The 16,576-nt window shown below is 43.0% G+C and overlaps 1 protein-coding gene across 2 annotated transcripts; it reads left to right on the forward strand.

Moving 5' to 3' along the window:
• Window positions 1-8,278: 8,278 nt before the first annotated feature.
• On the forward strand, window positions 8,279-14,646 carry LOC104994877 (SLA class II histocompatibility antigen, DQ haplotype D alpha chain-like). Of its 2 annotated transcripts, none has more exons than XM_010848565.1 (5): window positions 8,279-8,462; window positions 10,307-10,555; window positions 12,027-12,308; window positions 12,956-13,133; window positions 13,832-14,646. In XM_010848565.1, exons 1-4 carry the CDS (start codon window positions 8,387-8,389, stop codon window positions 13,108-13,110), a joined length of 762 nt encoding a protein of 253 aa, XP_010846867.1. In that variant the 5' UTR covers window positions 8,279-8,386; the 3' UTR covers window positions 13,111-13,133; window positions 13,832-14,646. The 2 variants fall into 2 exon arrangements, with proteins under 2 accessions (XP_010846867.1, XP_010846868.1); XM_010848566.1 differs by having other exon boundaries at window positions 8,320-8,462; window positions 12,162-12,308; window positions 13,832-14,419.
• Window positions 14,647-16,576: the final 1,930 nt, after the last annotated feature.

Genomic DNA, 16,576 nt, shown 5'->3' on the forward strand with positions numbered 1-16,576 from the left:
CGAAGAGTTAACTCACTGGAAAAGACTCTGATGCTGGGAGGGATTGGGGGCAGGAGGAGAAGGGGACAACAGAGGATGAGATGGCTGGATGGCATCACTGACTCAATGGACATGAGTTTGAGTGAACTCCAGGAGATGGTGATGCTGGGAGACAGGGAGGCCTGGCGTGCTGCGATCCATGGGGTTACAAAGAGTTGGACACAACTGAACAACTGAACTGAACTGAACTGAACTGATAGTAATCCAAACAGTATACTATTGGCATAAAAATAGACATATGGAACAATGAAACAGAAATTAAACCTACACATATAGTCAATGAATTTATTTTTTTTTTAAGTCAAGACTATACAATGGGGAAAGGACAGACTCTAATAAATTATTGGGATATTGGGGAAATTGGAAAGTTGCATGCAAAGCAATAAAAGTTGATCACTAACTTAGACCATACAAAAAATTAACTCAAAATGGGTTAAATACTTGACTAAAGATCTGAAGTCATAAAACTCCTAGTTGTTGTTGTTCATTCGCTAAGTCTTATCCAGTTCTTTGTGACACCATGGACTGCAGCACACCAGGATCCTCTGTCCTTCACTATCTCCTGGAATTTGCTCAAATTCATGTCTATTGACTTGGTGATGCTATCTAACCATCTCATTCTCTGCTGCCCTCTTCTTTTGCCTTCAGTCTTTCCCAGAATCAGGGTATTTTTTTTTTCTCCAATGAGTCAGCTATTTTCATCAAGTGGCCAAAGTATTGGAGCTTCAGCTTCAATGTCAGCCCTTCCAATGAATATTCAGGGTTGATTATCTTTATGAATGACTGGATTGATCTCCTTGCAATCCAAGGGAATCTCAAGAGTCTTCTCCAGTACCACAGTTTGAAAACATCAATTCTTAAGCTCTCAGCCTTCTTTGTGGTCCAACTCTCACATCCATACATGACGACTGGAAAAACCATAGCTTTGACTATATGGACCTTTGTTGGCAAAATGATGTCTCTGCTTTTTAAAACACTGTCTATGTTTGTCATAGCTTTCCTTTTGAGTAGCAAGTATGTTTTCATTTCATGACTGCAGTCATTTTGGAGAGACTTTGAAGCCACAGTGATTTTGGAGTCCAAGAAAAAAAATCTGTCTCTTTTTCTCCTTCTATTGGCCACGAAGTGATGGGACCAGATGCCATGATCTTAGTTGTTTTGAAAGTTGAGTTTCAAGTCAGCTTTCCCCTCTCCTCTTTCACCCTCATCAAGAGGCTCTTTAGTTCTTCTTCACTTTCTGCCATTAAAGTGGTATCATCTGCATATCTGAGGCTGTTGATATTTCTCCCAGCAATCTTGATTTCAGCTTGTGATTCATCCAGTACAGCATTTCACATGATGCACTCTGCACAGAAGTTAAATGAGTGGATTGACAATATACAACCTTGTTTTCCTTTCCCAGTTTTGAACCAGTGGCGTTGTTCCATGTCTGGTTCTAACTGTTATTTCTTGACCTGCATTCAGGTTTCTCAGGAGACACGTAAGGTGGTCTGGTATTCCCACCTCTTTAAGAATTTTCCACAGTTCATTGTGATCCACACAGTCAAAGGCATTAGCATAGTCAGTGAACCAGAAGTAGATGTTCTTCTGGAATCCCCTTGCTTTTTCCATGATCCAATGAACACTGGCAATTTGATCTCTGGTTCCTCTGCCTTTCCTAAATCCTGCTTGTACATCTGGAAGTTCTTGATTCATGTACTGCTGAAGCCTAGCTTGAAGGATTTTGAGCATAACCTTGTGAAATGAGTGCAATTGTATGATAGTTCAAACATTCTATCATTGCTCTTATTTGGGTTTGGAGTGAAAACTGACCTTTTCCAGTCCTGTGGCCACTGCTGAGTCTTCCAAATTTGCTGACATATTGAATGCAGCACTTCAACAGCATCACCATTTAGGATTTTAAAGAGCTCGGCTGGAATTCTATCACCTCCACTAGCTTTGTTCATAGTAGTGCTTCCAAAGGCCCACTTGACTTCATACTGCAAGATGTCTGGTTCGAGGTGAGTGACCACACCATCATGGTTATCCAGGTCATTAAACCTTTTTTCATATAGCTCTTCCATGTGTACTTACTGGTTCTTCTTCATCTTTTCTGCTTCTTTTAGGTCCTTACCATTTCTGTCCTCATACTCATCCTTGCATGAACTATTCCCTTGATATCTCCAATTTTCTTGAAGAGATCCCTAGTCTTTCCCATTCTATTGTTTTCCTCTATTTCTTTGCTTTGTTCACTTAAGAAGACCTTCTTAACAATTTGATGTATGGCAGAAACTAACACAATGGTGTAAAGCAATTATCCTTCAATTAAATATAAATTAAAAAAAATTTTTAAAGGCCTTGTCTCTCCTTGCTCTTCTCTGGAACTCTGAACTCAGTTGGATGTATCTTTCCCTTTCTCCCTTGCCTTTCACTTCTCTTCTTTCCTCAGCTATTTGTAAAGCCTCCTCGATCACCTCTTTGCCTTCTTGCATTTCTTTTTCTTTGGGATGGTTTTGGTCACTGCCTCCTGTACCATGCTATGAACTTCCATCCATAGTTCTTCAGGCACTCTGTCTGCTAGATCTAATCCCTTGAATCTAATTATCACCTCTACTGTACAATCACAAGGAATTTGATTTAGGTCATACACAAATGGCCTAGTGGTTTTCTGCCGGGAGCCAGCATGTGAGTCCCCACCCATGACAAGGTCATGTGAGAGGGCAAGGCGAGCCAGAACTCAAGGGGTGCCCCTCTGGGCCTGCCTGAGCGTCTACCCCAAAATCTGAGCCTCTGTTTTACTGCTTCATGAGTTTCACCAACTCCTCTGACAGTCACGAGGGGCTATCCCCAACCACTCTTATCTGTAAGGAAAGCAACTTAAAGCTCTAGTTAACAAGTCTCCAGGGTATAATAAGGTGTGTTCCAATTGTGATCCCCTCAGAAAGCCTTCTAACCTGCCTAATAGGTTTCCGGACTCCTATAGCTACGCCTGTGATTGTTTGCAGACTCCCAACCATGTGAGGCACAAGGAGACTTAGTTATTCTAACAGTGCAGAGCCTCTCGGGGAGTTAGAAATTGTTAAAAATAGAACTAATAGAAGATTTCTTTGTTGAGTTAATGCCTGCTGCCAAGTTTCCATATTCCTTGCCCACTGTGTCCCTGGGAGTATATTGATTGATATTGTTGGTATATAAGACATATAAGCAGAAGCTTTAATGTTAATAATAACCCTAGACCCTTGAGCTAATAAATTCTTCCCTTAATTACCCCCACGACACTCTTGCCCTATAGGAATGCAACTCTGTTTAGTGCTTTAGGGGAGTGGTACTAAACTCTAAGAAAAGTCACCTTTGGAGAAAATAAGTTTTTCTGGTTGACTAATTCTTATCAGAAGAAAAATGTTAGCAGGTCTCCTGACCAGATGATGTAAATCACCCAAAGCCTTTGTATTTGCGATAATGATTCAGGTCTGCTGACCTTACATGACTTTGCATCCCCCATTATCTTCTATGGACAACTTGAGGTATAAAAGTCCCTGCTAAAAATAAAGCTACGGACCCTGCTCACTGAGCTCCGTCTCCCCGTGTCGTTCTTTCTCGTCTCCTTTTCTTTCCTTTTGTCTCTACTCTTTCTTCAGGCCAAAGTAATTGGAGCGTGGGGGTATATTGATTTCCCATGTAAACCAATTATAATTAGGCCTCTGATTCTCTCCACTGACGCTATCCCTTTAAATCGCCGAAGCCGTCATCCTGAGGGAATCCCTGGATCCAACCGGGGCTGGACTCCGGTAGTTTTCACTACTTTCTTCAATTTAAGCCTGAATTTTGCAATAAGGAGCTCATGATCTGAGCCACAGTCAGCTCCTGGTCTTGTTTTTGCTGACTGTATAGAGCTTCTCCATCTTCAGCTGCAAAAAACATAATCAATCTGATTTCAGTATAAAATTCCTGGACAATAACTAAAGGGAACGTAATTTATACCTGTCTTGGCGATGATTTTTAAGATTTGAACCAAAAACAAATGCAAAAAATCTAAAAATAAACAAGTGGAACTATTTCAAACTAAAAATTCTCTGCACAGCTAAGGAAATCATCAATAAAAGGAAACATAACCTCCTGAATAGAGGAAAGTATTTGCAAATGATATGTCTGATGAGAGGTTAATATCCAAAATATATAAAGAGCCTTTATAGCTTAATCTTTAAAATTTCATTAAAAATGGGTCAGAGGATCTGAATAAATATTTTTACAGAGAAGACGTACAGATACCCAACAGGTACATGAAAAGGTACTCAACATCACTAATTATCAAAGGAATTTAAATCAAGCCACAATATGATATCATATCACCTCAGGCAATTGTAACCCACTCCAGTACTCTTGCCTGGAAAATCCCATGGACGGAGGAGCCTGGTAGGCTGCAGTCCATGGGGTCGTGAAGCATCGGACATGACTGAGCGACTTCACTTTCACTTTTCATTTTCATGCATTGGAGAAGGAAATGGCAACCCACTCCAGTGTTCTTGCCTGGAGAATCCCAGGGACGGGGGAGCCTGGTGGGCTGCCGTCTCTGGGGTCACACAGTCGGACACGACTGAAGCAACTTGGTGGCAGCAGCAGCAGCAGCACACCTATTAGAATGGCTTTTATCAAAAAGACAACGAATAACAATGGTTGGCAAGAATGTGGAGAAAAGCGAACACTTGCGCACTGTTGGTGGGAGTGTAAATTTGTGCAACCACTATGAAAAACCCTATGGAATTTGCTGAAAAAATTAAAAAGAGAACTACCTTATGACCCCCCAATTCCACTTCTTGGTATTTGTCTAAAGAAAATGAAAAAACTAAATTAAAAAGATATATGCACCCCCATGTTCATTGCAGTACTATTTATAACAGCCAAGATATGGAAGCAACCTAAGTGCCTGTCAATGGATGCATGGATAAAGAAAATGTAATATAGAAACATCTACTTCTGCTTTATTGACTACACCAAAGCCTTTGACTGTGTGGATCACAACAAACGGTGGAAAATTCTCAAAGAGATGGGATTACCAGACCACCTTACCTGCCTCCTGAGAAATCTGTATGCAGGTCAACAGGCAACAGTTAGAAATGGACATAGAACAACAGACTGGTTCCAAATAGGAAAAGGAGTACATCAAGGCTGTATATTGTCATCCTGCTTATTTAACTTATATGCAGAGTACATCATGCAAAATGCTGGGCTGGATGAATCATGAGCTGGAATCAAGATTGCCGGGAGAAATATCAATAACCTCATATATGCAGATGACACCACCCTTAGGGCAGAAAGCGAAGAAGAACTAAAGAGTCTCTTGATGAAAGTGAAAGAAGAGAGTGAAAAGTTGGCTTAAAGCTCGATATTCAGAAAACGAAAACCATGGCATGCAATCCCATCACTTCATGGCAAATAGATGGGGAAACAATGGAAACAGTGGCAGACTTTATTTTGGGAGCACTCCAAAATCACTGCAGATGGTTACTGCAGCCATGAAATTAAAAGACACTTACTCCTTGGAAGAAGAGCTATGAGCAACCTAAACAGCATATTAAAAAGCAGAGACGTTACTTTGCCAAAAAACGTCCATATCATCAAAGCTAAGATTTTTCTGGTAGTCATGTATGGATGTGAGTTGGACCATAAAGAAAGCTGAGTGCTGAAGAGTTGATGCTCTTGAACTATGGTGTTGGAGAAGACTCTTGAGCGTCCCTTGGAGTGCAAGGAGATACAACCAGTTCATCCTAAAGAAAATCAGTCCTGACTATTCATTGGAAGGACTGATGCTGAAGTTGAAACTCCAATACTTTGGCCACCTGATGTGAAGAGCTGACTTCTTGGAAAAGACCCTGATGCTGGGAAAGATTGAAGGTGGGAGGAGTAGGGGACAACAGAGGATGAAATGGTTGGATGGCATCACTGACTCGATGGACATGAGTTTGAGTAAGTTCCGGAAGTTGGTGATGGACAGGGAAGCCTGGCGTGCTGCAGTCCTTGGGGTCGCAATGAGCTGGACATGACTGAGTGACTGATATGAACTGAATAAAGAAAGATAAGAAGCAGAGATAGATACACATACAAGAAAATATTACTCAGTCACCAAAAAGAAAAACAAAAGAAATCTTGCCATTTGAGACAAGAATGGTCCTTGAAAATATTATGCTAAGTAAAACAGGTCAAATAAAGAAAAACAAATGTTGTGTGATTTCATTTATGTGTGGAATCTGGAAAAACAAACCAGAGAAGGCAATGGCACCCTACTCCAGTACTCTTGCCTGGCAAATCCCATGGACGGAGGAGCCTGGTGGGCTGCAGTCCATGGGGTCGCTAGGAGTCGGACACGACTGAGCGACTTCACTTTCACTTTTCACTTCCATGCATTGGAGAAGGAAATGGCAACCCACTCCAGTGTTCTTGCCTGGAGAATCCCAGGGATGGGGGAGCCTGGTGGGCTGCCGTCTCTGGGGTCGCGCAGAGTCGGACACGACTGAAGCAACTTAGCAGCAGCAGCAGCAGAAAAACAAACAAAAATGAGTTCATAGATACAAAGAACACATTTCTTGTTGCCGAAGACAACAAGGTGTGGTGGGCAAAATAGGAGCAGAGGATCAAAAGATACAAACCTTCAGCTATAAAGTTAAAAAGCCATGGAGATGTAATGTATAGCATGGTGACTATAGTTTAATACTGTATTGTATATCAGAAAGTTGTGGAGAGAGTAGGTCTTAACAGTTCTGATCACAAGGAAAACAGTGTTTTGATCATGTATGGTGAGGGAATTTAACTGCTCGTTTTGGTGATCGTTTTACAATATATACAGATATTGAATCCTTACTTTGTACACTTGAAATTAATAAATTTTAAAAACTAGAGAGTATCCTTTGAGAAAAAAAATTTCATTTTAGTCAGTGTCCAAATGAAAAACTACCATCCGAGGCACAAAAACATCTAGGAAGTGGTTAAATGTGTGATGGATGGATGAGACAGACGGGCAAGCAGAAAGTCATAGTAACAGATCTTTCTACAACCTTCCCTGACAACGCGCATGCACACACACACACACACACGCACGCACGCACCCCTATTGTCTATTACCTTGTAGCAGGACTTTGCCTGGGTTTCCTGTGCTGTTTCTGTGGTCTCTTACTGTTTGATGGTGTTCTGATCTTATGTATAAAAAATTCAGCCTCTTAAGTGAATGAAAAAAAATAAAAAATGAAAATAAACATAGGTGAAATCTAGTATTACTGAAAAAAACAGTATTTTGTCTGCTGCTAGCATCTCAAGAGATTTCTGCAAAATAGAAAGTAGGTTAGAATGATATGATGAAAATCCGGTTTTCTAACACAGAAAGTGGGAGGCTTCCTGGTAAACGGGTAGATTCTGAGTGGACCCAGAAATATCTCCTAGTCCATAAAGGCACACGTTAAAGGAGACAGTGGAGCGCGAGACCACAGGTAGTTTCGAATACACACACCAGCAATTCTAGAGTTGACTCTGCACAGGTGTGGAGCCTCGCGTTAGACCTCAGAGCCTACAACTAACGGGGACAATTCTCTTTGACATGTACCTTGTTCACAAATTTCAGTTTAAAACAGATCATAAAATGCACACCAAGCAGAAAAATATTAGGGTAGAAAAAAAAGGGGGGGGCGTTTATTGACTCCTACTAGTAAAGATCTTTTTGAGGAGAAGTTTAATCCAAAGTGTAGGAGGTAAGCTCCATGAAACTGGAATTTTCTGTCAGAGTGTTTCTCCTTTCATTTATACAATGGAAGTTCCTTCTGCTCCCTTTTGAATCTGTGCCCTTGTGTGCAAGTTGCTCGGTCGTGTTCAACTCTTTGCGACCCCGTGGGCTGTATGCCCATGGAATTCTCCAGGCCAGAAGACTGGAGTTGGTAGCCTTTCCCTTCTCCAGGGGATCTTCCCAACCCAGGGATCGAACCCAGGTCTCCCACATTGCAGGTGGATTCTTTACCAGGGAAGCCACAAGCTTCTTTCTTTAGGATCTCTCAAAACCGTTCAAATTTTCTTGCTACAAGCTTTACTCTTTGATGATTCCTCCTATGTATGATATCCTTCTGCTCCCTTTCGAATCTATGCCCTTAGATAATTCAAAACAAGGGAGTTTTCCAGGCTTCTTACAGGTCTCTTCCTAAAAATGCTTCAGCTGGCAACTGAGGTGTCAGCTCAGGGAATTTCTCTGATGGGCTGAGACACGATAGAGCAGGGTGAGGCGTGGACTGCTCCAACATGATTTCTTCCAGCAGTTCTCTTTAGACCACCTTCCGGGAGAGGCACCACTTGGAACGGCCACTCCTGAGGATACCCTTGGAGGAGGAGGAGGATGAAGAAAGCTCTGATTCTGAGGGCTCTCACTCTGGCCACCATGATGAGCCCCTATGGAGGTGAAGACATCGTGGGTGAGTGTACAGTTGAGGGGTGTGGGTTTACAGCTGTGAAGACTTTTTTAAATTTTTATTTTATATTGGAATATGGTGGCTCAGATGGTAAAGAATCTGCCTGCAATGCAGGAGACCCAGGTTTGATCCCTGGATTGGGAAGATCCCCTGGAGAAGGGAATGGCTACCCACTTCAGTATTCTTGCCTGAAGAATTCCATGGGCAGAGGAGCCTGGTGGGCTGCAGTCCATGAGGTCACAAAAAAGTCCGACATGACTTAGCAACTAAACAACTATATATATATATACACACACACACACATCTTCTTTATCCATTCATCTGTCAGTGGACATTTAGGTTGTTTCCATGTCTTGGCTCTTATAAATAGCGTTGCTATGAAATAAAGGTGCATTTATCTTTTTGCATTATAGTTCTTTCTGGATATATGCCCAGGAGTGGGATTGCTGGACCATATGGCAACTCTATTTTCAGATATGCATTCTAAATAACAAAGAGTTGTGTGTATGTGTATGTGTGTGAAAGTCGCTCAGTTGTGTCCAACTCTTTGAGACCCCATGGACTAAAAAGCAATATAATGCCAAAGTATAGCATGATTTATTATAAGTATAACTTCAAATTTGATTGTTTGCTTCAGAAATTTGGGTAATGTTGGTGGAAAACCTAGGAACTTAAAATAGGTTAGTCTCAGCTTGTCAACCCAAACTACCAGTCCTGTCACCTCCAGCCAACAAAGCTCTAAAAAGAGGATAAAAACAGATTAATTTTAGTTAATCAGCCCCCTCAGCTCCTCCATTCTGTATTCACAACACCTTCTTGAAGGTGGCTTATTCCACTAAATTTCAGTCTCCTGTCCAAAACTTTGTCCTACTGTGTCATGGGCATTGACAATGGTTATTGAAACCCAAAGGGTGTGGGGGGTCAAGGAAAAGAGAAGAGGAATGGAATGGAATCTTCAGAACATTTCCTAATTGTGATTCATGAAGTCAACAAATATTTAGCGAGGTATCAAGCACTCCTCTGGGCATAAAGCAAGATTTCTGGGAATGCCCTGGTGGTCCAGGGATCAGGACTCCACGCTTCTACTGACGGGGGGCACGGGTTCAATCCGTGGTCAGGGAACTAAGATCTCTCATGCTATGTGGCACAGACAAAGAACAACAACAAGTAAAGATTCCTATCCACGGGAAACTCATGTTCTTATAATCAGACAGATAACTTAAAAAAAAAACACATTTCATAAGTAAATAAATTCCATAGTGTGGTAAGAATGAGATAGGTGCTATGAGAAGTAAGAGATTAGGTGATTAGAAATAAAATTATGTAATCATTATCTAGGGCTTCCCCAGTGGCTCAGGGGTAAAGAATCCAGCTGCAATGCAGGAGACACAGATTTGATCCCTGGCTCAGGAAGGTCCCCTGGAGGAAAGCATGGCAACCCATTCCAGTAGTCTTGCCAGGAGAATCCTATGGACAGAGGAGCCTGGTGGGCTACAGTTCAGAGGGTTGCAAACAGCAAGACATGACTGAAGAGAGTGAGCACGCACACAAGCATTCATCATTAACTTATTTACTGCAATCTTACTATGTGCCATGAACCCTTCAAGTTACTAGGGATACAGAGTGAATAAGACAGCGTCTCAGCACCTCATGGCGTGTACATCACCATCCCTAACCCTAGGATAGAAAAGACAGAAATAGGAAGTGGTATCGGCCCAGGCCAAATATGAACCTACACTCCTACACGGACCATTTCTCATGTGTTTTTGTTTAATCCAATTCTTTCCCCGCCCCTGTATCCTGCGTCCCTGTTCTTATCTTTCTGCTTTGGCGTGGCCACGCGCCAGCTGACCACGTGGGCACTTACGGCACAAATGTCTACCAGACGTACGGCGCCTCTGGCCAGTTCACGTTTGAATTTGATGGAGACGAGCTCTTCTACGTGGACCTGGGGAAAAAGGAGACTGTCTGGCGGCTGCCCGAGTTTAGCAATATCACCAAATTTGAAGTTCAGAGCGCCCTGAGAAACATTGTTATGTCAAAAAGAAATTTGGATATCTTGATAAAAAATTCCAGCTTTACACCTGCCACCAACGGTAAGTGTGGCCTCTCTTCACGGCATCTACCTCGTGTTCCTGGTCTCTTTTTCCTCCCCCGGGTAGCTAGTCTCCCCCGCCCCCCGACACTCTAAATTGCTCCCCCTTTCTATTTCATTTCCTGGCAAATACCCAGTCCTCGGCTACAGATTTAATCTTGAAATATCCCTCCCCTGAGTTCCAAGAACCCACTCCTTGCAGTAGTTCTAAAAGAGGATATTCTCAAGCTCTTGGCCTAAGTAGCCAAGTAGTACCTCAGCCCTTGTCTCCTTTGAAGAAATAATTCAGCAAAGAGACCAAGCTTGTGAAATCGAGACAGTGTTTATTAAAAACAAGGTACTTGTGGAAGAACTCATAAAAGAACTCAGAGTTTGGAATTTGGTTTTTTTTAACATTTTTTAATGGGCCTCAAAATCCTGTGACGGATTTTTTATCAAGCTGTTTCCATTAGAAAGTACTGATTTTAAAAACTAATAACTGAAAACTGCCATACACAAAGCAAATGGTCTGTAAAAGATTCTCCTTTCCTTCTGAAGTTTTTACAATGTATTGTTATTATTAACCAGTCTTTTACTATTAAACGTAAATGGCGAATCACTCCAAATAGACTGAGTTGCACACAGTAGTGAGGATTTAGCTTGCTTATATGGGGGCAGTTTTCTGGGCTGTCTCGGGCCAGTCATCTCGCTTGTGCCCATTTTTCACCTGACTCAGGGTTCTTCCTGATGGGCATGCATCTGTCAGCCAAGGTGGATTCCAGCGCCAAGGTTTCTGGGGGGTTGGCAGGACATCTTCTGGGCTGGCATCTCCTTCCTCCTTTGTCCTCCCTAGACTGAAGGCCTCTTCTGCACATGCATCAGGCTGGGAAATCCCCTTGACCACGAGAACGAGGAAGCTGTGGTCACTTTGTCTTTCACCTAATCAGGGCCCCATGCTCCTGCTGGTATCGTGTCTTGAAGCGTCAGCAGGAGACCAGTTGCAGCTGCTCAGCCCGTGGCCCATCTGTCTCCTAGCTCTCACACACCGACCCACTCTGCCCTGTGGATTCCCAGCGAGAAGAACGTGTTCTAAGCTTCATAGTGACCCTAAAGAAGAAGACAGTTCAGAAGAGAATTCGCAGCACAGTTCAGAGGACAGTTCGGCATCTGTAGATAAAGATGTCAGCACCAGTTCTGAAGTCACTGTAGAAAGCACTAATCTTCCTCATTCAGAAGGTGGAAGAGCCAAGGTCTAAGTTTTGGACGGTCCTACCAGTAAAATAATAATAATGATGATCAATATATAATATAAGAAACAAGTGAAAATAAAGGGAGGTTATGGCTGACTGTAAAGTGAGTCTGAAGGACATAGGAAATAATACACTAACAGCTGGGGAGATTGTGCATGGGGTGGGGAAGCCTCCCCTAAACTGATTAAGGAGCAGAAGGCACAGTTGTCAGAAATTCCAATCCATCTTTGGTCTTCATTGTAGAAATCCCTGAAGTGGCTGTGTTTCCCAAATCCTCCGTGGTCCTGGGGATTCCCAATACCCTCATCTGTCAAGTGGACAACATCTTTCCTCCTGTGATCAACATCACTTGGTTTTACAATGGACACTTTGTTGCAGAAGGGATCGCTGAGACCACCTTCTACCCCAAGAGTGACCACTCTTTCCTCAAGTTCAGTTACCTCACCTTTCTTCCCGCCAGTGAAGACTTCTATGACTGCAGAGTGGAGCACTGGGGCCTGGAAGAGCCCCTCGTCAAGCACTGGGGTACGTGCATTCCCAAACCCACACCCTTCTCCACATCCAATCCACCTGCAGACAGTGTCCTTCCGAATCCGGCCTCCAGACTCTGAGACTGAATCAAATCCTGGAGACAGGGTTTTGGGTGAAGTAAAAAGAACAGCTTTATTTCTTTGCCAGGCAAAGGGGGCCCCAGTGGACTACAGCTCTCAAAACTGTGTGTCCCCACCCGGAGGGGGTAACAAGGAGTTTTATAGTAATGGCGTGATAAAGAGGGTATGACCAGCTCCTGAACATTCTTCTGATGTTGACAGCCAGTCTGGGGTCAGTGTGTCATGGGCAGCATATAGTTAATTTCTCCACCGGTTGGAGATTTCAACAACTGCCAAACAGCTCAAAGACAGTTCTGTGTGTATCCCTTGACAGGGAACCAGGACCCTGCCCCAAGACCACTACAGTTTCTTAACTGCTCCTCCCGTGTCTCCACATCCCCTCCCTTCCCTGAATAACATCTGTTTGAGCCTGCCTCTTGAACTCAGAGAGGTCACGGAGGCTGAATGAAGCCCGTTTCCTGCAAACAAGAAACGGGGAGACACAAAAAGGCTTTTGTGCACAGGAGCATCACAAGACCCTGCTCAGTATCACTTTGACCCTGTAAGTCTTTTTGTTCTCAGAGCCTGAGATTCCAACCCCTACATCAGAGCTGACAGAGACTGTGGTCTGTGCCCTGGGGCTGGCCATGGGCCTCATGGGCATCGTGGTGGGCACTGTCCTCATCCTCCGAGTCCGGTGCTTGGGTGCTGCCTCCAGACGTCGAAGGGCCATGTGAGTCATGGCCTGAAAGATGGGAAGGTAAGGATCAGATCTAGAAAGATGGCACTTCAGGCAGGGAAGGCAAGGGTGGAAAATTGGCATCCAGGATACATACATGTGTTTGAACAACTGTGGGCAAATTGGAGATGGGTTGACGTTGGGACAGAGTTACTGCCAAAATCTTGGTTTTCTCTGCCCACCGATGCTGAATAAAAAATACAGAGACAGAGTTTGGAGAGATAGAAAGATGGCTTTAGTCGGCTGCAGGAAGAACACAGCAGAACACAGCAGGCTAGTGCCCTGCGCGATGGGGAATTGGAGGGGACCATATAGCTGGGGCTCACAATCTGAGGTCTGTGATCAGGAACAAAGTAGTGAGAGTCTTGCATTCTTCTTTATTGTTTCAAAATAATCAGAACTGGCTTCAAGAAACTGGATAATTGGGTCAGTTTGTCTCTGATTTATAATATTGCAGCCCTCTTTCTGCAATGCAAAATGCTACAAGGGGTGGTCTGCAAAGGGAGCGCTGGGAAGGTAAGCGCCAGGTGCAGGATGGAATTTGCATAGGGTTAAGGGGCAGTGGGTACCGGATATAATTTACATAGTGTCAGGTTCCTTCTGTGAGATACAGGCTACCGTTTAGCAACAGTGAAAGGAAAGCCAGGAGTGATTAACTCTTTCAGGTCTGTTTATGCTTCTTCTCTCATCTGTTCACTGTTCCCTTTACTTGTTCTCAGGAGAGGAAAGTCTTCATTTCTGTTTTCGCTGCAGCATCAGGAGCCCAGGACCATCAGCCTCATGCTGTTTGGTGTTTCAGGTGATCAGTCTTTACAAGAAAAAAAAGGCCTGGTTCAGACTCCAGTTCCCTGTCTTGACCTTGACTGAGACGTGCTCATTGTTCCACTTCATCACAGAGCTCCTTCCACGCCCTCCTGCCCTTCCTGCCGGGGTGGACTTTATGGAGGAATTTTCCTTCGAAGATCACTGACCCTTATGAATTCTCCCAACTTAGTCTTTGATTCATTGACTACCTGTCACAGAGAGACCTGGATTGTTCCACCCAGCCGCCTAGTTCTTGGTCACCCTAATCCAACATCTGTTCCAAACAAATAAGTAAATCTTGCACCAAGAGATTGTCTTGCTAAGTGAAGTAAGTCAGAAAGAGAAAGACAAATGCCATATGATATCCCTTACGTGTGGAATCTAAAATATGACAGAAGTGAACCTACCTATGAAACAGAAGCAGGATCAGGAACATAGCGAATGGACTGGTGGTTGCCAAGGGAGGAGGGGGATGGGAGAAAGCTGGACTTGGAGTTTGGGATTAGCAGATGCAAACTGGTCCATGTAGAATGGATAAACAACAGGGTCCTCCTGTGTAGCACAGGGACCTATATTCAGTATCCTGTGATAAACCATAATGGAAAACGACCACAAGAATATATACAGATGTATGTATGTATAACTGAGTCATTCTGCTGTATAGCAGTAATTAAGACAACATTGTAATTCAACTATACTTCAATAAAAAGAAAATTTTAAAGAAGACAAATCTCTTTCTAGGGTATTTTTGTTCAGTGTGTCCATTTTCTCTGTTCCTAGGGCTAACTCCTGTATAAGCATGGAAGCCCCTGTGTTGGAAGGCTCATGGAAATCTCAGCTCCATGGAACCTGTTTCTCAAATCACGTTAATACCACGCAGCCAAAGTGTGGAAATGATGTTCTTAAATGGGGACCTTTTTTCCTCCCTAAACTTCCTCTTTGCTCTCTCTCTCTTCTTACATTAAGTATCAATGAACATAAAGCAAAATTTCTCCCCTCAGTGCAAAGTGTTTATATCTAACATGCAAAAAGTGTGTGTGGGGGCGGGGGGGGAATGGTGCCAGTGTTCAAGAGTTTAATTTTAAAAGAGAAGTCTAAGTCTGTGCAGGAGACCAGACATTGAAATAAAATCTTTTAAACATCAAAACTGGATTTTGAGAGTGCAAAGTCAGAACCATGGATCCGTGAAGGAGGCAGAATGATGTAAATCTCTCCTCCCCATTTTCATCCTGATGAGACAGAAAGTCTCCAGGTAGGAATGAGACAGAGCATAGAAGTGAGAATGATAGAATAAGATAATGCTTTCTGTATCTCAGAAAACGCCCCGCAATTTCTCTTATCTGGGTTAATATCAAGGAGAAAGGAGAGACTGGCTAACAGGCCCACAGCAGGGGCAACCTCGCTGCCCTGTAGGTACCCCCATTTAGCAATACAATAAGTACAATGTAAATGCACTCCACCCTCAAGTTCATAAATTATGTGGTTTTTTTTATTTTTAATGTATTTTATTTTCAGTTGTGTCGCACAGCATGGGAGATCTAAGTTCTCTGACCAAGGATTGAACCCATGACCCTTACAGTGGAAGTGAGAGTCTTAACCATTGGACACCCCGGGAAGTCCCAAAATTAGGTTTATTAACATACTATCTTTAATTGGTGTTATTCTATTTTATGAGACTTTGTAAATAGACTGAGATTTCAGTAATGTATTAAGACCACCCTATTTCAAATTTTTATGCAATATAATCCTTTAGTAACCACAAAATGGGCTGTTGAGAGTGCCGGGGTCCAGCCCCAGTGGATCCAAGGAATTCGAAGGGGAGACGGCGTCGGCGATCAGGAAACCATAGCTTAATTAAGTGTTAATTAGAGATATAAAGAGTGGTTAAATAGGGATAGCTCAGTGAAAAAATTCAGTGGAGAAAAGAGGCTGAATAACTTGGTTTACGTGGAAAACCAATAAAACTCCAAGACAAGGAGTTTGCACCACCTATGTAGGCCACAGGCATCCTCCCATTGTCCCGAAGGAGAGGAGACACTAAGGCCTCCCCGGTCAGATCTTAGAAGCCCAGGGAAAATTAGTAGGCTTGGCGAGCCTCCACGCTCCAGATGGGAATTCAGCCAGAAGGTGAGAGAAAGAACGACATGGGGAGATGAAGCTTCGGTGAGCAAGGCCCGCACTTTATTTTGCAAAGTAGTTTTTATACCTTAAGTTGTGCATAGAGGATAACGGGGGAAGGGGTAGAGTCATGCAAGGTCAGCAGTCCTTGATCCTTATCGAAGCCAGGCTTTCTTACTGCAAACTTATCATATGCAAAAGTTTAGGTGATTTACATCATCTTCTGGCCAGGAGGCCTGTTAACATTTTATGACCCTGTCTTCAGAAAACTTATTTTTCTCTAAAGGTGATTATTCTAAAGTCAGGTGCCACCCTCCAAAAGCATTAGATAAAGTTGCATTCCTACAGGGCAAAAGAAAAGAATTAACTCAAGGGTCCAAGGTTACAAACATTAAAGCTACTACTCACATTCCTATACACCAACTATATTAATCAATACACTCCCAGGGACACAGTAGGTAAGGGATATGGGAACTTAGCAGCAAACATTGGCCCGATAAATGAAAACCCTTCATCAATATAATTTCTAATCAACCCACTAT

Source organism: Bison bison, unplaced genomic scaffold, assembly GCF_000754665.1.
Source record: "Bison bison bison isolate TAMUID 2011002044 unplaced genomic scaffold, Bison_UMD1.0 scf7180017864270, whole genome shotgun sequence".
In the NCBI taxonomy this organism is placed as follows: domain Eukaryota; kingdom Metazoa; phylum Chordata; class Mammalia; order Artiodactyla; family Bovidae; genus Bison; species Bison bison.

What these genes read in the sequence shown, in the direction of transcription:
- LOC104994877 (XM_010848565.1), top strand. Translation starts at nt 8,387, where the DNA reads ATGAAGAAAGCTCTGATTCTGAGGGCTCTCACTCTGGCCACCATGATG. An exon ending in CTTTACACCTGCCACCAACG is followed by an intron (nt 10,556 to 12,026) that starts GTAAGTGTGGCC and finishes TCTTCATTGTAG; the next exon opens with AAATCCCTGAAGTGGCTGTG. An exon ending in GCCCCTCGTCAAGCACTGGG is followed by an intron (nt 12,309 to 12,955) that starts GTACGTGCATTC and finishes TTTTGTTCTCAG; the next exon opens with AGCCTGAGATTCCAACCCCT.